General features: G+C 40.7%; 1 protein-coding gene across 2 annotated transcripts in view; it reads left to right on the top strand.

Annotated features, from left to right (window-relative positions):
* WDR19 (WD repeat domain 19) overlaps positions 1-21061 on the top strand; it is a 101640-nt gene extending 80579 nt beyond the window's left edge. Inside the window, exons 24-31 of one of the 2 annotated variants that reach the window (XM_049886342.1) lie at positions 669-765; positions 3066-3190; positions 5991-6072; positions 7852-8002; positions 10346-10469; positions 11385-11461; positions 11782-11906; positions 20800-21061. In XM_049886342.1, the coding sequence (XP_049742299.1) occupies positions 669-765; positions 3066-3190; positions 5991-6072; positions 7852-8002; positions 10346-10469; positions 11385-11461; positions 11782-11893 (768 nt within the window). In that variant the 3' untranslated portion in view covers positions 11894-11906; positions 20800-21061. The remainder of the gene's footprint in view (positions 1-668; positions 766-3065; positions 3191-5990; positions 6073-7851; positions 8003-10345; positions 10470-11384; positions 11462-11781; positions 11907-20799) is intronic. The other variant, XM_049886341.1, reaches the window with a different exon arrangement.
* Positions 21062-21516: the final 455 nt, after the last annotated feature.

The following is a 21516-nucleotide window of genomic DNA, read 5'->3' as shown; positions in this document are numbered from 1 at the left end:
TGTATGAAGTCACTGAGATGGAGAGAGGCTAAGTTAACCTTCCAAAGGCCACAGGCCTTTGAACTGTTCTAAATAACCTCACAATATGTCCACTTATCTCAATAATCTAGAAACAAGCATCAAGTATGTGAAATAGTCTAAAGTTAGAGGGAAGAGGGATGGAAAATGGTCAAAGGCCAATCAAAACTTTGTAGATCAGAAAGAATTTGTATAGATGTAAAAACTTTTGAGAATTTGTGAAGTTGGTGCATTGTTAAGGATACATTTCTTTTTTAAGCACACAAGAGATGCTGTCTGGAGTAGTCATTAGGAACACAGACCCTGAAACCAGAATCCCTTGGTTCACATCCTGGCTCTGCCCCTCCGTAGTTCTGTTTGAGCTTCCCCATTTATGAAATGAGGATAATAATAGTACCTTCCTCCTAGGGTGGTCATGAGGATTTAAATAAGTTATTATTTCTCAAGTACTTAGAACAGTACTTAGAATCTGGCGCACATTAAACGCTGAATAAGTGTTTGAGAAACTAATTCTTTTTTCATTGGTATTTTTAAAAATACTATCAGTTACTGGCAGGTGAATGTGATTCTAACTGAAATACAAAATGTCAAGTGTTTCTCCCTTTAGCTAAGTGATGATGAAAGTGATTATTTCTCTGTTTATATGTCAGGATGCCAAGTATCTGTTCCGCTTGTACATGGCTCTGAAACAATACCGGGAGGCTGCTCGGACTGCCATTATAATTGCCAGAGAAGAGCAGTCTTCAGGTAGGTCCCTAATGTTCGTGTTTTTCTCCCCAAACAGGCAGTAGAATCAGGCCCCCCACCCTTCTCTGCCTAGGAGAGAGTGGCCGGTTTCTGATCTAGGTTTGCTGTGAATCCAAAAGCCTAGAGGGATGACTACTTCTAGGTTTCTGAGAAGTAAAACAGTTCAGCATCATGGATCTTCTCTTGTTAGGTAGTTTCCTCTGGTCCTTCAAGGCCTCTTGCAGTATCTGTCTCCTGGGCAGTGACTTTCCTGGCCTCTCCAGCCTGCAGCCTCCCTTCTACAAACTCACCCGTGTATTTGGTTTTAGCGATCTAAGAGATGTTAGCAGACGGAAGATAAATATGTGATACTATTATCGATCTAGTTCTTTATAATACATAGGGTCTATTTATAGACTTGCCAGAATGGTTCGTTCATTTATATGCTCTGTAAATATTTACTAAGTCAGTTAATTACTCTGTTATCTTCCCTAATTTTTGTAAGCTGATTCTCTTAGATATTCATGAATATAGAGCACAGCTTTGGACAAGGTGGAATTAAATAAGTCATAACTTTATTCCCATATGTTTATCTGACACCTAATGTCTGTCAGATACGGTGCTGGGAGCTCAGGGTATGGAGAGGACTGAGCCACAGTTCTGCCCTCAAACATTCAGGATTTGATGGGATAGAGAGACAAGAAAATTCAGAGTTGTAATACAGGGTGATAAGTGCTAAAATAGAAATATGCTAAAAGGGCACTGAAGTCCTTGGGTGCTGCAAGTAGTTAAAATGCTCAACTGCTAACTGAAAAGTTGGTGATTCAAGTTCACCCTGAGGTGCCTCAGAAGAAAGCCATGGTGAGAATGAAGAAAACTAAAGATACAAAAGAAAGATTAGTCCGAAGGACTAACGGACCACAACTACCACCACCTTCACCAGACTGAGTCCAGAACAACTAGATGGTGCCCAGCTACCACCACTAACTGCTCTGATAGGGATCATAATAGAGGGTCCCAGACCCAGCTGGAGAAAAATGTAGAACGAAATTCTAACTCATACACACACAAAAAAAAGACTAACTGGCCTGATAGAGACTAGAGAAACCCCAAGAGTATGGCCCCCAGATACTCTTTTTGCTAAGTAATGAAGCCACTCCTAAGGTTGACCCTTCAGCCAAAGATTAGACAGGACCATAAAACAAAATGAGACTAAAAGGGCACACCACCTCAGGGGCAAGGACTAGAAGGCAGGAGGGGAGAGGAAAGCTGGTAATAGGGAACCCAAGGTCGAGAAGGGAGAGTGTTGACATGTTATGGGGTTATTAACCAATCCCATAAAACAATATGTGTACTAACTGTTTAATGAGAAGATAGTTTGTTCTGTAAACTTTCATCTAAAGTACAATTTAAAAAAAGACAAGAAGAAAGGCCTGGCAATCTACTTATCAAAGATCAGCCATTGAAAACCCTATGGAGCATAGTTCTAATCTGACACATGTGGGGCCGCTATAAGTCGATATCAACTCCATGGCAGCTGGTAGAAGAGCACAGAAAAGGGGATCCCTCATCCTGAAGTCTGGGGCAGGAAGAGTTGGAGGACGGAGATCAGAGGAGGCAACAAAAGCTTGGGCTTCATTCTGAAAGGCTGAGCTAGCAGGAGGGGGAAGGGGTGCTGTGAGGGTAACAGCAGAGAGAACACAAACGCTGGGAGGCGTGAGGGGAGGGATGCTGCAGCATGTTGCATGACTGGAGTGTGTGTAGAGGCAAAGATAAGGTTGGAAAGGTAAAGAAAGGCAGATGCAAAGGGCTTTAAGTCCTCTGCTCAGGAATTCACATTTGATCCTTAAAGCCTTTGGAGGGTTTTAGGAGGGTTTTAAGTGGGTGTGTGATCGACAGCTTGAGGTTTTTAAAAGAATATTCTGGCATCAGAATAGAGGCAGATAAAGCTCACTGGTAATCCCGATCAGTACACTACTGCAGAGAGAAATGATGGGAAGCATTAATGGGGGCATGGGAAGAGAGCCTGTGTTTGATAGCTTCAGCAGGTAGACTCAGGGGAACTTGACGACTTTGGGGCCAGGAGGGTGTTCTGAGGAGTGAGATGTCTGAGCTGGCATCACATTTTCCCCCCCAAGGGGAGAATAGGTGATAGGACCATCAATGAAAATAAGAAAAACTACTAAATTACTTTAAATAAGAAAATATTAAGATATTGCTAATAATGTACTTAACAAAATCCACTTGTAAAACGGAAGTCCTGAGAAAGTCCTTGGGTTCTGTGCTTTGTAATGATGTCGTCTTACCACCTTTTTTCCAAGGAAACTATCGGAATGCACATGATGTTCTCTTCAGCATGTATGCAGAACTTAAATCCCAGAAAATCAAAATTCCCTCTGAGATGGCCACCAACCTCATGATTCTACACAGTTACATACTGGTGAAGGTGAGGCACTGTGTGACCCGGGACATAACCTGCCAGGTGTGCATGTCACCTGCTGGGATTGCCTCTGGGTACCTCTTCACTGGATTAGAGAAACGTCCTAGATCTCTATGTAAAGTGAAAAAAGCAAGATGCGGACCAATTATACAATATGCTGCCTTTTGTGTACAACAAAAGCAAAAAGAATGAGTATTCATTGGAAAAAATACTCAAGAATTGAATAAAAAGTGGTTGCCTAAAGGGAACAAGGGGTCAGGCAGGAGAGGCAGGGGACCAACCCCAGCTGAGGGTGGAAGCGGATAAGAGGGAGAGCAAATCTCCATGTGTATCTTCGTGTACTGGTTTTGATTTCTGAACCACATGAGTGTACTGCCTGTTCAAGAAAATAGATTTACTTAAAACATTTTTGCTTATCTAAGCTTGTTAATTCGTTACTTCTAAGATAGTGGATTTTATTAAAGTCTATCCACTTTTTAATACTATTTGTTTCTCTTCTGAATATAATACACTTGCACAGAAAATTTAGAGAATATAGAAAAGTATAATGAAAAAATAATTCATCTTTTAAGTCCATCACTCAGATGTAACAATTGTTAACATCATGGTGTATATATTTTCTATATGTCTATAAATGCATGTGTGTGTGTACCCTTTGATTTTTTTATTAGTAATTCTTAATAGAAACAAAATAGAGCATACAAATATCAAGTACTTGTATGTATAATTTACATACATATTATATATGTGGAAACCCTGGTGGCATAGTGGTTAAGCGCTATGGCTGCTAAGTGAAGAGTTGGCAGTTCAGATCCACCAGGCACTCCTTGGAAACTCTATGGAGCAGTTCTGCTCTGTCCTATAGGGTCGCTATCAGTCGGAATCAACTTGATGGCAACAGGTTTGGTTTTGGTTTATTATATATGTGGATGTGTGTGTGTGTGTATGTATACACGCACACATACATCTATGTAAAGATACAGGTGCAACCCAGCTTACATATTTTTCCAAAATTTCATTTATGTCAAAGTACATCTTCCCATATTGATACTAAATTGTTTCCCTGACCAGTCGATAAGAGCCTATTCAACTTGTAAGGTACCTAGATAGAGTAGCCGTGTTATAAATTATTTAGATCCTAATTATCATCTACATCAGCACTGTCCGATAGAACCTTCTGCAATGATAGAAGTGTTCTATATCCATGCTTCCCAATATGGGAGTCACACTGGGGAGCACCTGAAATGTAGTTAGCTAGTGGATCTGAGAAATTAAAATTTTAATTTTGTATTATTTTAATTTTTAAATGTAAATGGCCACATGGGTCTACGACACTGACTGTAAGGGAAAATAGACTTAGAATTCCAGCTTTGAATCCCCAGGAGCACATGTCCCTTCAGATCAGCAGGGGGACTCCTCTTACACTCCTCTCAGTGGGAGAAAGAGGGAGGAGGTCTTTCTCAGCTTCAGATATGAGTGGTCATGCTAATGCCCTGGGGCCCAGAGCCCAGCAAAGTAGAGCCTCTAAGGTTGGGGGAGGGATAAAAACAAGTTGGTGGAAGATGAGGAGAGAAAATAGAGATTCATGTACCAAGCCCTCAACGAGCAGGGCTTTCTACCACCATAAGCCATAGGGATGCTTCTTGAGTCCTTTTCTTTTCCTCTGGCCCCAGGGGCTGGCCTGTCACTTCTCTTTGGACCAGGTTCCTCTCCCCTCTTCCAGAAGAGCACCCTTGTGAGTTTTACTCTGCTGTAATTTCTTAAGCAAGCACCAAGCATTTTCAAGATTGTCTAAGATTTTTAATGTGATATCAAAAGGGGAACTGTCAGATCCTATCAAGTAAGAACGACTGTCAAGGGCATCTTTGACACAAAGGATTGAAGATTCATTCACATTTCAGGGGAAATCCAGGCTTAGCTTTGGGGGATGCCTCCTCCCCAGAGCTGAGACAGTGACTTTGGCTGAGGGACAGCCTAGGACCTTTGGGTGTGGACAGCTGAGCTGGGCAGTGCTGAGGCCCAGAGAGTCAGTGCCTTCCCCATCTTTCAGATTCAGTTAATATTTTTAATTATGTTTTCATGCCTAGTAAATTATACCAGTATCCATCTGCTCAGGCTTGAAACCTGAGAGTTATTCTATACTCACCAAATCATTGAGTCTAACTCCTTACCTGTCTGCTTCTCACCATCCCCACTGCCCCACCTTTGTCCACCACCTCATTTCACGCCCGGGTGACTGCAGTAGCTCTCATGCCTGGCCCCTGCCGACTCTCCAGCTTCATCTCTTCCAAAGTGCGCCTTTTTCTTGCATCACAGATCCCAGTCATACATGCCAATTCTCAGGCCCCTCCACCCACCATTGCTCTTTTGCCTTATAACAGGCAGTACTCTACTGCTTTAACACTCATTCTCTCTCTTTCTTCCTGATAACTCCTGATTAACTCAGCCTTCGGGTCCCATGACAGCTTGGTCAACTTGGTATGGTTAGTCCCCCAGTAATGGCTGGTAAGACATGGCCCAGGGTTTTAACACTTCTCAGATAGTCTAAGGAAAAGTGAAACAAAAGGGTAGAGTAGAAGTGAGCCTGTGGTGCTGGGTACAGCTGCTGGAAGAAGGGAAAATATGGGTGAAATTCCAAGTGTTAGAAGCCAAGAGAGGCTATGAGGGTCTCATGATGACCCAGTTCTGGTCATGTCAAGGAGTTATTTATTTGAGGAAGCAAAGCATGAATTGGGTTCTTCTTTTATATATGAGTAGTTGGGGTTAATCAGTCTCTAAGATGAATAAAATCTATCATTTATTTCAGATTCATGTAAAAAATGGAGATCATATGAAGGGGGCACGTATGCTTATTCGGGTGGCCAACAACATTAGCAAATTTCCATCACGTAAGTACTGCCTGAGAAGAGGTCAGTATCCACATTTCTGCATTAGTATAACATTATAAGCTCTGTATTCACTGACTCTTTCGGCCATCATTCTAAGCTCTCTACGTATATTAACCCAGCTAATCCTTACAACCTCATAAAGTGGTGTGTCTGGGGACCCCAAGACTACCCACAGGTTCGGTGATTCTCTAGGAGGACTTACAGGACTCAGCATATAGTTGTACTCGAGGCTAAGATTTATTACAGTGAAAACGTACAAAGCAAAATTGGTAAAGGGAAAAGGCACATGGGGTGAAGTCTAGAAGAAACCAGGCACAAGCTTCCAAGGGTCCTCTCCCAGTGCAGTCACACAGGACACACTTCATTTCTCCCACAGTAAGTTGTGGCGTCCTGTGTGAAATGTTGTCTACCGGGGAAGTTCATTAGAGACTCAGCACTCAGGGTTTTTCTTGGGGACTGGTCACGTAGGCACATTCTGCCTGGCACCTATCAAGTTTCCCGACTCCCAGAAGGAAAGCAGGTGTTTAGCATAATACAGACCGTATAGGCACAGTGAGCCACTCCTATCAGTTCTGGGGATGGTGGGAACCCTCCCAAAATCCGAGTTCCCAGATACCAGCCAAGGGCCAGCCTTGTATGCAGGTCTTTCTAAGGATAGATGTCTCAGACCTACTATATTAACTCTTTTCTGCTCACATGGGTACTGTTTTTATTGTCCCTATTTTCTAGATAAGCAAACGGGGCAAGAGAAGTGAAGTAATACTTGCCCAAAATCACAGTCAGCTAGTAAGTCTGACTCTGTGTTCTCAACTAGTACAGGGTATTGCCTCTGAAAAGGTCCCATTATTTTAAAAAACATATCATTGTAACATTCTTGAGTAAATAGATTTAGCCACATTTTATGACAGAGGTCAGCAAACTTCTGTAAAGGCCAGATGGTAAATGTCTCAGGCTTTGCAGGCTGTATGGTTTCCGTCGCAGCTGCTCAACTCTACTGTTGTAGCGTGAACAATGCATAAACAAATGAGTGTGGCTGTGTTCCAGTACAACTTTATTTATGGACACTGAAATTTGAATTTCATATAATCTTTGGATATCATAAAATATTGTGCTTGTTTTGATTTTTTTTTTAACCATTAAAAAATATGAAAACCGTTCTTGGCTCATGGGCCATACAAAAACAGCCTCAGGACTGGATTTGACCTGTGGGTCATTATTCACTAACCCCTGTTCTGTGAATATACTTTTTTTTTTTTTTAACATAAGAATGTCTTTAAAATAATTGTGTGGTGCAACAATGACAGCATGCTTGTGATGACTGGTGGGGATGGAAGTTGTTATGGCTTCTAGAAAGCAATTTGGCTATTTGTAATAAGAGTGGTTTAGAAAAGGTCATGTTCTGTGAGCTAGTAATTCAGCTTCCGGGTATCTGTCTGAAGAAGTAATTGGATGCATGCAAAGAGGTTAGTGCAGTTACTCATCTCCCTTGCCCTTTGCATCAGCAGTCCTGTCAGATGCAAAATGTCTCTCAAAGGTGTGCAAGCCTTGGTTGCTTCAAGGCAGAACTTGGTATGACCAAAGGAAAGACATTTTGATGAATGATTGGCCTGACTCTACTACTGTTCCCTTCCCTCATTAAACAGGTCATTTCTGGTTCTTTGCCAGAACAGGCAAAGTTGAGAGATTGGCCTTTACTTACTGAACCAGGGACAGCATCAGGCCAGTACCACTGAAGACAGGAGACATGGTGCTCTTTCTGCTCTTTGATTTGTATTGCAGACATTGTGCCAATCCTGACGTCTACTGTGATCGAGTGTCACAGAGCAGGCCTGAAGAACTCGGCTTTCAGCTTTGCAGCTATGCTGATGAGGCCTGAGTACCGCAATAAAATAGATGCCAAATACAAAAAGAAGATTGAGGCCATGGTCAGGTAGGCGGTGACAGCTGTTTCCACTACCTAATCACATTTCACAAATGTGTCTGCAGAATGTGACTGCTTATGTGCAGGCTCAGTAAGAAAATGGATATGGGGTAGCAATTAGGACTGTATTCAGCTACAAGCAGCAGAAAGCCCAACAAACGATGGCTTAAACGGTCAGAATGTCTTTGCTTCTACAACAGAGCACTGCAGCCCAGGCCCAGTGCAGCTGTGTCCTGATGCCACCAGGACAGATTCCTCTGTCTTCCAGCTTTGCCTTCCACAGCATGTAGGTTTCCTCCTCATGGTTACAAGAAATCTGGTCACCTCCAGGCATCATGTCCCCATTCAAAGCAGGAAGAAGTAGAAAAAGAAAAGGTTAAAAGTCTTTCCTTTTTTATTTGGGAAGGACACGAGGCCCAGGACTTCCACTTAGGCCTCACTGGCCAGTACTCTGCCACATGGCTGTCTCTAGCTGCAAAGCACGTTGCTGCATAAAAACAAAGTTCTGTTGGTAAGGAAAAAGAAAAGAATGGTAGGCAGTAAACAGGGCCTGCCACAGAGAGATAAATAACATAGTATTTCTCAGTGTAAGAAACGTCATGTCAACATGGAGAGTTCATTTCCACACCCTGTGCAGCTCCAAGGGCACATAAAGCATGTCCTCACTTCAGAAGCAGTAAGTGGCCTACATTTACCTGATTTTATCAAAGAAAATTAAGAAGAGGTACATTTGAGTTTACAAAAGGAAAAATTGCATCATGGATTAATTCTAAACTCTCACTTGTTCAAAGTGGCGATGGCATTTGAGGTACCTATTCATTGTTATCTACCAATTACCTGTCAGTTTATCATACTCTGGTGGCTTGTGTGTTGCTGTGATGCTGGAAGCTATGCCACCAGTATTTCAAATACCAGCAGGGTACCCATAGTGGACAGGTTTCAGCAGAGCTTCCAGACTAAGAGAGACTAAGAAGAAGGACCTGGCAATCTACTTTGGAAAAAAATTGGCCAGTGAAAACCTTATGGATAGCAGCAAAACATTGTCTGATATAGTGTCGGAACATGAGCCCCTCAGGTTGGAAAAACCCGTTGCCGTCCAGTTGATTCCGACTCATAGCGCCTGTATAGGACAGAGTAGAACTGCCCCATAGAGTTTCCAAGGCGCACCTGGTGGATTCGAAAGGCTGACCTTTTGGTTAGCAGCTGTAGCACTTAACCACTATACCACCAGGATTTCTACAGGTTGGAAGGCACTCAAAATACAACTGGGGAAGAGCTGCTTCCTAGAGTAGACATGAGGATGGTACAAGACCGGGCAGTGTTTCATCCTGTTGTACATAGGGTCACTATGAGTCGGAACTAACTCAACAGCACCTAACAACAACAACAGTATTAACTGTCATTATGACCAGGGGACCCAGGTGAACCTGAATCTTGACCCAGACCTCAACCAAGGGAGGGGAATGCACCAGCAGTGATAACACATGGAAGCAAGTACCACTGAATTATTAGCTGGGGATAGGGCCAACCTCATGGTGGGGAACCCTAAGCTAAACAGAGCTACGTGGAACATTCCCCTTTTTTTATAAAGTGTAGAAGACTAAGTAACTTCAGACCAAATCAGTCTGATTCAGCACACCCACCAGCATGGAGGTGGGGAGAAAGTAACTAGCAAATGAGAGAGCACATTTGCCGCCATGGCTTAGTGCCACACTGGCCTAGCTTCTGGCATGAAAGAGATGTCAGGCATTCTCTCCCCATGCAAGAGTGATCTAAAGCTGTGCCGTTTGATATAGTACCTGCCAGCCACACATGGCTATTTAAATTTGAATTAAGGTTTTTAAGAACTAAAAGTCAGTTCCTCGATACTAACCATATCTCAAGTGCTCAGAAGCTGCATGTGGCTAGTAGGTACTGAACTGGACAGCACAGAATGAGAACGTTTCCATTGTCACAGAAAACCCTATTGAGCAGCACTGGGTAGCCCTTAGCACTTCAGTTACACAAAAGGAGAGAGAGCAGAAATGGCAAGCTCACCACTTCAGTGGCACAGGAAGAGAGGAGACAGTAAGACCCACCCAGGTTTTCTGCCGTTTAACGTCCTGGAACTCCACCAACTCTCAAGCACAGACCATGTAGCGCCCAATCCTAGTTACTCTTCCTCCTCCCTGGAGCTGGAGCAGCCGATGGGGAGGGGCTGCAGGTAAGCTGGTATCTCTAGTCTCAGAGTCTAGTTGTAAAGAAGTTGGTGTGTTACATGTTACTGGTTTTCAAAGCACGCCTTCTCTCTGCTCTCCATGTTACATGAAATTAAGTCATTGTTTTTCAATGATACGCGATCCCTCCTCCTAGGAGGCCTGACACATCCGAGACAGAAGAGGCCACCACCCCGTGCCCATTCTGTGGGTTTCTTCTCCCAGAGTGTGAACTCCTCTGCCCTGGATGTAAAAATAACATCCCGTACTGCATTGCAACAGTAAGTTCCTTTATGATATTATCCCTTTCTTTGTACGCATATAGAGAAGCCATTTAAATACTTGTTTCTTCACTTCGGAAGTAATCGTACCCTCACGTTTCCTGAAACATTTAGCATCTAACTTCTTGGTCAGCAAAGTACCTTCAAAACTGGTAATAATCTACATGAATATCAAGGAGGCACTGCAGGGCAGGCTTGGGGATCAGATGGTCCTGGGCGCAAATCCTTTTGTGCCGCTCGTTCGCTGTATACCCTGGTGAAATTTGCCTTAGCTTCCTGGGTTCATCTGTAAAATGAGCAGAATAGTTCTTATCTTACTGAAATAACACATAGATTGATAACAAGTATGAAACCCAAGTATAGTACTTGGCATGCTGTAGCCCTTAATAAGTGGTAGTTATTTTATTATTAAGGCTTATTATTAGAAAAAGGAGCCCTGGCGGCACAGTGGTTAAAGCGATTGACTGCTAACCAAAAGGTTGGGGGTTTGAAACCACTAGTGGCTCCATGGGAGAAAGATGTGGCAGTCTGCTTCCATAGATTTACAGCTATGGAAACCCTATGGGGTCACTATGAATTGGAATCAACTTGATGGCAGTTGGTGGGTGGGATTATTAGAAAACTTAAAATATCAGATTATTTGTTAGTTCATGAGTTAATATGTTTTAAAGGAAAACAAATTCAGATAGTGATATCACAAAATATAAGATTATTCTTCCTTTATAGACGAATCTGATAAAATCTGGCTTTCGCCCTCTTGATGTCATCTCTAATTGATTACCCACCTATGTGAAATATCAATAATTTTGTAATTAAAAGGTCCAGCTTTTAACTGTAGTCTAATTATTATAATTGAACAATGGTGGGAGTTTTACAAATAAAGATGAATTTTACTCTTAAATGTACTGTTTCCAGGGTCGACATATGTTGAAAGATGACTGGACAGTGTGTCCACATTGTGACTTCCCTGCTCTGTACTCAGAATTTAAGATGTAAGTGTGTATCATCTCACTCAGTCCCACAGATTTATCAATACATAGACTTCGCATTCAGCCGCTCTTTTATTTTAAATCTATTTGTTTATATTCCTAAAGATTCCTAAATCAGCTTCTTGAAAGAATCTTCTATGACCTTTGAGAACATTATCCTTAAAGGGCATCTTGCATGAGACTGAATATAACTGACTCTTAAATTGCATGATGACATGTTAAAAAAGTGCAGACAGGAAACAGTTGTTTTTCACAGTAGAGCAGCCCAAAGCTAATGGAATAGTAAAGATTTAATGTGCTCTGTATTTCCCTCCCCCAAACAGCATGCTGAACACTGAAAACACATGTCCTATGTGTTCAGAAAGATTAAACTTTGCTCAACTGAAAAAAATGTCAGACTTTACCCAGTACCTGCGAACAGAGGTGGAGCAATGAGTAGTACGTGCGGGTAAGTGCCACACCACCCACTCACCAAGCCAGGGCACAGGGTCCACATGAGAGCACATGCAACTTTAAAATTTGTATTGGCATTGACTCCTTTTGTATATCATGTAACTTGTCAGATCTGAGCAATCTGCCAACAGAGCTTTGAGGTATTAAAATATAATTCAGGTAGTACACTCTCCATAGTGACAGATTATTTGGCCAAGCAGAATCGTGGATTCCAAACTAGAACATATTTTATCAGACCACAGGGACTTCTGTTTAATCAGTCCATTAAAACCAAAGCCCAGTTAATAAAAATGAGTTTTGTTTAGGTTCTCTGATGTAATTCTGAGAAAATTTTGACTTCCAGAGATTTGAAAAATCCCCATTTCTCTTTCCAATCCTCATTTTTATCACATTGAAGCTACATATAGTCCTCCCACCCTCATTTCATTGGCAAGAATCTGGTCATGTGACTGAGTTTTGGTTTACAATGATGGAAAAATTGCATTGATTAAGTATAGGTTTGCACAGCTGATAAATGTAATTGCTGTCATATAGAGAGAGAGATTTATATCAAGGAAATGGCTCATGCAGTTGTAGAGACTGAAATATCCCAACTCCATGGATCAGGCTGGAGGCTTCTCCAGATTCACATAGCCACAGGGGCTGGCGAACCCAGGATCGCCAGGTCAGAGAACAGCTCTGTTCCTCACAGGCTGTAAAGATTGACAAATCCCAAGATAGGCAGGCAAGACAGCAGGTAAGCTGCTAGCTCAAGTCCCAAGAACCAGAGGTCAGAGGAACAGGAGCCAGAGCAAGCAAAAGCCCACAAGTTTTGCCAGAATGCCCACTTATATTCCATGTAGGCCACACATCCCAGGAAACTCCCTTTCAACTGATTGGCTACTCACAGTAGATCCCATCATGGGAAGCCAAAAACCAAACCCATTACCGTCGAGTCAACTCCGACTCAGAGTGACCCTCTAGGACAGAGTAGAACTGTCCCATAGAGTTTCCAAGGAGCACTGGTGGATTCAAACTGCCGACCTTTTGGTTAGCAGCCACAGCACTTAACCACTACACCACCAGGGTTTCCCCCATCATGGAGGAGATCACATTATATCAAATCCCAACACTGAAGTGATCACATCATCATATGACTGCCAAACCACTGAGAATCATGGCCTAGCCAAGATGACACACATCACAGCTGCTTATGAACAACCAAACACCTAATGGAATCTGGTTCCTTGGTTTGCAGGTTTAGGGTCATGATTTCATGGGATATCCCAGTTAATTGGCCTAATATCATATTCAGAGCTCCTGTTCTACTTCCTACTTTGTTGCGTAAAGCCTGGGGTCTTAAATGCTTACAGGCGGCTATTCAGTGTACAACAGTTGGTCGCCTGGAACAACAGAAGAAGGAAGGTCAGAACAGGAAGAGGAAATGGAATGTGTGGCTAATTGCCACCATGCACAACCACCTCCTTTGCCATGAGACCAGAAGAACTGGTTGGTATCCAGCTACCATTCCTGAACATTCTGATCAAAGATTCTATAGAATACTGATCAAAAGGGGGGAAGTGTGGAATAGAATCTCAAATTCTTATGGAATCCAGACTTTTCGGAACCATAGAGGCTGGATGAACCACTGAACCTATTGTCCTAAGATAATCTTTAAACCTTAACTTTAAACCAAAAACATCCCCCTGAAGTCTTCTTAAAACCAAACAGCAGTTTAGCTTAACTAGTAAAGAATGTCTGCCTTAAGCATCGTGCTCTTTTAAGATCATATGGGTCTCACGGGACAACTCAGTCAATTGGCATAACACAGCTCACAAAATTCATGATCTGCATCCTAGTGAAGTAAGTACCGTCTGGGGTCCTAAAAGCTTGTGAGCAGCCATCTAAGACACAACTACAGGTCTCTACTTGCCAGGAGCAAAACAATAAGAAGGCAACCAAAAGTGCAGAGAAGAAACAAGCCTACACAAGCCACAACTTCAGCTACCCTGAAACTAGAAGAACTAGATGGTGCCCAGCTACCACTACTGACCGTCCTGACCAGGGTCACAATAATGAGAGAAAAATGTGAAGCAGAACTCAAATTCTTACCAAAAAAAAAAAAGATAAACTGGAACAGTAGAGAACAGAGGACTCCCTGAGACTGCTGCCTTGAGACATTCTTTAAACCTAGAACCGAGCCTATCCCCTGAGGTCGGTCACCTTTTAGTGAAATAGCAGAGTGGCACACAAAATAAAGGATATTACCCATAAGATCGGTGCCTTACTTAAAAGCCATCAGTATGAGAATGTAAGGTCAACAATACTCCAAAGCAAAAATGAGAAGATAAGGGGGCAGGGAAACTAGAGTACTGGAAAAGGAATAAACAGAACACAATTAAAGAGAATGCTGACACACTGTGATAAATGTAATTAATGTCACAGAAAATTTGTGTGGAAATTGTCAGATGGGAACCTAACTTGCTGTATAAACTTTCACCAAAAACTCAATATTGTTTTTTAAAAAAACATGCATTTTAGCAGGACACACCCACACACAAAAGACCTATCTATATGGCATCGAAGTGACAACAGCAACTTGAAAGATAGGAAGCTTAGGGGGCAGTGAGTTTATTAATGGAGGAGGAACAAATTGAAAAAGGAGGGTAACAATGGTTGCACAACTTGAAGAAATGTAATCAGCGTCACTGAATTGTACACGTAGAAATTGTGAATTGGTGTATGTTCTGCTGCGTATATTTTCAACAAAAACAACAAAAATAAATTTAGTTATGTGGCAACACGGACTGCAAGGGACGCAGTCTCTAGTTGGGAAGCAAAAGCCCTGCCGCAATAGCTGCACCTTTTTACATTCCTACCAGCAATGTGTTGCATGTCTTTTTGATTGTTGTCATCCTAGTGGGTGTGAAGTGGCATTTCATTGTGGCTGATTTGCATTTCCCTTATGGCCCATGATTTGAGCACTTTCTGATGTGCTTATTGGCCTATTTGCGTATCTTCTTCAGAGCACTATTCAAGTCCTTTGCTCAGTTTTTTGAGAAGACAAAGTATTACAATGACATGTGCAAAGAGCTGGAGAGCTACCTGGCCAACCGACTGGAAGAGATCCATACTTATGCCTAGTCCCAAGAAAGGTGATCCAACCAAATGTGGAAATTATCGAACAATGTCCTTAATATCTCACACAAGTAAAATTTCGCTGAAGATCAATCAATCAAAAGCAGCCGTAGCAGTGTATCAACAGGAACTGCCAGAAATTCAAGCCGGATTCAGAAGAGGACGTGGAACCAGGGATATGATTGCTGATGTCGGATGCGTCCTGGCTGAAAGCAGAGAATATCAGAAGGATGTTTACATGTGTTTTATTGACTATGCAAAGGCATTCAACTGTGTGGATCATAACAAATTATGGGTAACATCACGAAGAATGGGAATTCCAGAACACTTAATTGTGCTCTTGAGAAACCTGTACATAGATCAAGAGGTAGTCGTTCAAACAGAACAAGGGGATACTGCATGGTTTAAAGTCAGGAAAGGTGTGCGTCAGGGTTGTATCTTTTCACCATTTTTTATTCAGTCTGTATGCTGACAGGTGTGCCTGACCCAAGCCGTGGTGTTTTCAGTCGCCTCTTAAACACGCGAAAGCTGGACAATGAATAAGGAAGACCAAAGAATTGACACCTTTGAGTTGTGGTGCTGGAGAAGAATATCGAATATACCATGGACTGCCAAAAAAAGAACAAATCTGTCTTGGAAGAAGTACAACCAGAATGCTCCTTACAAGCAAGGATGGCGAGACTACTACATCTCACCTACTTTGGACATATCATCAGGAGGGATCAGTCCCTGGAGAAGGATATCATGCTTGGTAGAGGGTCAGTGAAAAGAGGAATACCCTCAATGAGATGGATTGACACAGTGACTGCAACAGTGGGCTCAAGCATGATTGTGAAGATGGTGCAGGACCAGGCAGTGTCTTGTGGTGTTGTATATAGGGTCGCTGAGTCAGAACCAACTCGATGGCATGTAACAACAACAGCAGCTCAATTTTTAATTGAGTTTTATTGTTCAGTTGTAGGAGTTCTTTATATAGAAAAATGATTTACAAAAAGTTTCTTCCATTCTGTAGATTATCTTTTCACTTTCTTGATAGTGTACTTCGATGCACACAGAAGTTAATTTTGGTTGACGTTCAACTTATCCCCTCCCTCCTGCCCCTTTGGTTGCTTGTGTTTTTGGTGTCATATCTAAGAAAACATTGCTTAATCCAAGGTCACAGAGATTTACTCTTATGTTTCCTTCTAAGAGTTTAATAGTTTTAGCTCTTACATTTAGGTCTTTGTTCCATTTTGAGTTAATTTTTGTATATGGTAGAATAGGGGTCCAACTTCATTCTTTTGAATGTGGATATCCAGTTTTCTTAGCACCATTTGTTGAAAAAAGTATTTTTTCCCACATTAAATGATCTTGGCACCAATTTCTCATCCTTTTAGTGAGTCACAACAGTTTTTTATATATTCTAGATACAAGTTTTTTGTCAGATTATGTTTTGCAAATATTTTTCCCTCTCTGTGGCTTACCTCTTGATTTTCTTAATGGTTTCTTTTGATGGGCAGAATTTTTATTTTGATGAAATTTATCAATTTTGCTTTGTTTTATGGTTGTTGCTTCCTTTCTGTGTCCTTTGGTTAAAAAAAAAAAAAAAAGTTGCCTGCTCCTAAGTCAGGAACATATTTTCTATGTTTTCTTCCAGAAGCTCCAAGAGTGATACATCTCAAAATAATTTTTGTTTACAGTGTGAGGTGGGGGTAGGAGCCTATTTTTTTCTAATGGTGTTTTTCTAGCACCATTTGTTGAAATATCTTTCCTTTCCCCGTTGAATTGCTTAGGTGCCTTTGTTGAAAATCAATTGGATGTTTAAGTATGAGTCTATTTCTGGACCTTCTGTTCTGTTCCTTTGATGTGTTTGTCCCTTATTTTAATATTGCAGTCTCAATTACTGTGGCCTAATATATCTTTGCACTAGGTTTTTTTTTTTTATATAGCTTAGAAGGAGCCCTGGTGGTACAGACAGTTAAGTGCTCAGCTGCTAACTGAAAGGTTGGTGGTTCAAACCCACCCAGCGGCTCCATAGGAGAAAGACCTGGCAATCTGCTACTGTAAAGATTACAGCCTATGGGGCGGTTCTACTCTGTCATGGGGTCACTATGAATGGACTCAGTGGTACCCAACAACGACAAATTCTTAAAGTTAGGTCATGTGAATCCTCCATCTTTATTTTTTTCCAAGATTGTTTTGACTACTCTTAATCTTTTGTATCTATATAAGGCGTCACCTGTGGCTGGAATCTCATCTGAGGCTTGTAGTCCCCTTCCAAGCTCACTGTTGGCAGAATTCAGTTGTTCACAGTTGTAGGACTGAGGTCCTTAACTCCTGCAGGCAGCCTGCAGTTTCCTGATACGAGGCCTTCCCCACACCGTGGCAGTGTGCTTCAAGGCCAGCATGGAAAGCATGTCTCTCACTTCAAATCTCTCTTTAGGAAAAGTCTGGGCCCTCTTTTAAAGGGTTCACCTGATTAGCCCAGGCCCACAGAGGATAATCTGTCTTTTAATTCAGAGTCAACTGATTAGTGACCTTAATTACATCTGCAAAACCCCCTTCATATTTGCTATATAATGTAATCTAATCACATGAGTGAAATCCCATCATATTTACAAACCCCATCCACTCAAGGAAAAATGATCACACAAGGGAAGAATACCAAAATTGAGAATCTTGGGGGCCATCCTAGAATTTTCCTACCATAATTACTTTGATTCTGTAGATCTTTTGGCATTTTGACAATATAGAATCTGCCAATCCATGAACATGGTGTATTCTACATTTCTTTAGGTCAGTTCCCCTTGATATTTTTAATTCCCAATACAGAAATCTTGCATGTTTTTTGTTAAATTTATTCCCAAGTCACTCTGGGTTTTGACAAGTACTTTAAATGGAATTAAAACTTTTTTCATTTTTCCAATTTTGTATAGAGAAATGTAATTTTTACTAGTGACTTTATATCCTACAACCTTGCTAAATTCACATTACTTCTGAGTTATTTTGCAGATTCCTAAGGATTTTCTATGTAGACAGTTATGCCTACAAATGTACTTGTTCCTTTCCAATCCTCCTGCTTTTTCTTACCATATTGCACTAGCTAGGCCCTGCAGTACAACGTTGTGTAGTTGAAGTGTGGACATCCTTGCCTTATTCCCAGTTTTGGGAGAAAGCTTTCAGTATTTCACTATGAAGTACGATGTCTAGCTATAGGTTTTTCAGAAGAGACCTAATATCAAATTGAGAAAGTCTCCTGGGTGTTGAATATTGTCAGATGCTTTTTCTGTTTCAGTTAGATGAGTATATGATTTTTCTCCTTTATTCTGTTAATATGATGAGTTACATTGCTGTCTGAATGTTAAAATCAACTTTTATTCTGGGGATAAACTCACTGGGTCATGATATATTATCTTTTTATGTATTGCTGGATTTGATCTGCTAATATTTTATTGGGAAATTTCTTCTATGCTCATGAGGGATATTGTTCTATAATTTTCGTGTAAGTTTTTATTCAGGTTGGATTTAGGAGTACCATTTTGTTTTTTGTTTCATATTTGCCTCATTGGCTTTTTATACTGTTCTTCCTGTCCTGCTTTCTTTTGGGCCAATCAAATATTTTTTAGTATTTCATTTTTATTCCTGTATTGACTTTTACTTTACCTCTTTGCATAATTCTTTATATCTTTACCACAGTTTGCTGAGTTAATATATCACTTTACATAAAATGTAAGAACTGTGCAAAAGTTCAGTTCCATTTACCTCAGCCCACCTGTCCTTTCCTCTGTGCTATTCATATATCTACATATTATGAACCTTATATGCAGTGATAATTTTTCCTTAGAAGATATGTTGCTTTACATTTATTCATGTATTTACCATTTCCTGTGTTTTTCCTGTTTCCTTCCAGGTTTCCATATGGTGTCATTTCCTTTCCACCTGAAGAATGTCCTTTAACATTTCTTACAGTGCAGGACTGCTTGCACCGATTTTTCTGTCTTTATTTTTCTTCATTTGTGAAAGATCTTATCGCTGGATATGGAATTCTGGGTTGACAGCTTTTTTCTTGAAGCATTTTAAAAATATCATTTCATTGTCTTCTATCTCTAGTGTTAGTGATGAGAAGTCAGCAATCAAATGTCATTGTTCTTCTGTATGTAATATTTTCCTCTGGCTGCATTCAGGATTTTCTCTTGGAACTTTGGTTTTCAGCTCGGCTATGCCATGCCTAGGTTTGGCCTTTTATTTATTCTGCTTTGTATGTTCTAGAATTCTTGGATCTTTGTTTTCTCTCATTTTGGAAATTTTGACCATTATTCTTTCAAATACTTTTTCTGTCCTTTCATTCTGAGACTCCTGTTACATGCACATTTGACTGCTCAGTAGCCATAGGTTATGAAGGTTCTTTCACTTTCATGTTTCCTCTTCATCACACTGGGTAATTTTCTTTATATTCAAGTTCACTGACACTTTCTTCTAAGTAAAATTTTTATTTCAGATTTCACACTTTTCAGTTCTAGAATTAGTTTCCATTTCTCTGAGATTCCCCCATCTGTGCATTCCTTGTGACCATATTTTCCTTTATATCCTTAAACATATTTAAAATAGCTGCTTGAAGTCCTTTGTTATTTCAACATCTGGGTCATCTCCGGATCATTTTATACAGAATGCTTTTTCTCTTACCTGTCCTTTTTTCCCTGCATATTTAGTAATATTGTATACTGGACATTGTGGATGAGATGCTGTAGAAATTATAGATTCTCTGTTTTCCTTTATAAAGTATTGATTTTGGTTCTGAGAAGCAGTTAAACTTGGCTCCTTGGAGTCTTTTACAAGCATGTGAAGTTAAGGATTTGGGTGGAGTTTATATGTAGATCTGAAAGCAAACTCCTCTCCAGCAACTCACATTCCAGCAACCCCCCCTCACATTCCAGCAACTGTGGCACCCATTGACTCTTCTCAGACTCCTCAAGCCAGGAAGACTCCAACAATGGTGCTTAAGTTCTAGCCATCCCATGCTTCATGAACTTGCCCTCAGGTGAAAAGCATTTAAGTACCAGTTTTACCCGGTGGAGTTCTCTCCGTTCAAGGGTTGACACCTTTTCGGTTTCAGCCTGCTTGTTTGCTTTCCACTGCCTTTGAATAGTTTATTTTGTCCAGAATTAATAAGTATGATCTGTGGGAAAGTTAATTTATAACTCTGCCACTACCAAAAATGGAAACTTGCCTTGTATTTTTAATAATCCTCCACAAAATCTCTCCAAACACTACCCCTGCATTAAAATAGAGCCTTAGAAAACTTTAAGTACCTAGACCATGGTTATCACAGGTCCTTGCAGAGTTACGTTTTTGCACTGTCTCTTTTAAAAAATCACTACAATAAGTGTCTTCTTATATAGTGGGTAATGACTGCAGCTATTGTCACAGACTCTCTTTAGACAGGGAACTCTTAACAAGTGCTTAACATCAGGAAAAACTTTTCTCTACAGATTGCTGAGCACTTATCTTCCATTTTCTCACTCTTCCTACTGAGGTGATTATCATCATCCTCTATAATTGAAAAAATTAAAGGCTCAACAGCTTGTCCACACAATTTTAGTCAGTTGCACGGCCATGAATGGAACCCAGCACTGATTATAGACTTGAGATTTCTAACGTGAATATAGTGTCCCTGCTCCACATTCTGGAGATAAGCAAAAAAATTTTTAGTACACTATGCTTTCTTGCCAACTGAATGCTGGTTGTTACGCGAGACCCTTCTAAAACCATGTGTTTTTGTTTGTCCTTTCTAGATATAAAGTTTCTGAGAAACCAGCATTTTTCCATGGATGACTGTGTGTCCACCCCTAGTGGATTTGGAGGTGGTCCTTCCTGGGCACCAAAATATAAACGAAGGCGACCTTTCAAGATCAGCACTTTTCAACTTCTGTACACTGGCAAAATTAGTGATACATAATCTTTGTTTATTACACTTTGTATATTTCCTCTTCACAGTCTTACATAGTCTATGCTCTGCACTGTTAATAGTAACCTATGACCTAATTGTAAATATTTAGCTTTTTGATAACTTTTATATTCTGGAATATCTCCTTTAAAGTAAAATTGTTGACTAGATATTTATAATGTTTTCCTGGGTTTAGAGACAAAAAAGAGATAAAGGAAGCACACTTGAAGTTTGTGCAGCACACATGTAAACACTATTAAAAGTCTGAAGTAAGTTTATACAAATCAAGGCTATTTAGTAGAATTAGTCCTAGAATCAAAACACTAAAAATCAATAAAGCCAATATTGGAAAAAATGAATGAAACCATAAGCTTTTACCTAGTGAGTCAGTATACTACATACTGTAGAATTCCTGTCACAAAATTAAGTCATTTGACCTCTACTTAAAACGCACATTATTTGGAATCTTTTCCAAGGCTGTTGGAGGGCTCTCCTCATCCTCCCCCCGACTTCAACCAGTGCATGCACACACACACACCTCCCAGGGACCCCATAATTTTCCTGC

This window comes from Elephas maximus, chromosome 5 (genome assembly GCF_024166365.1).
Source record: "Elephas maximus indicus isolate mEleMax1 chromosome 5, mEleMax1 primary haplotype, whole genome shotgun sequence".
In the NCBI taxonomy this organism is placed as follows: domain Eukaryota; kingdom Metazoa; phylum Chordata; class Mammalia; order Proboscidea; family Elephantidae; genus Elephas; species Elephas maximus.
The sequence above is the reverse complement of the archived record's forward strand: the minus strand, read 5'-3'. Positions and strand labels throughout refer to the sequence as shown.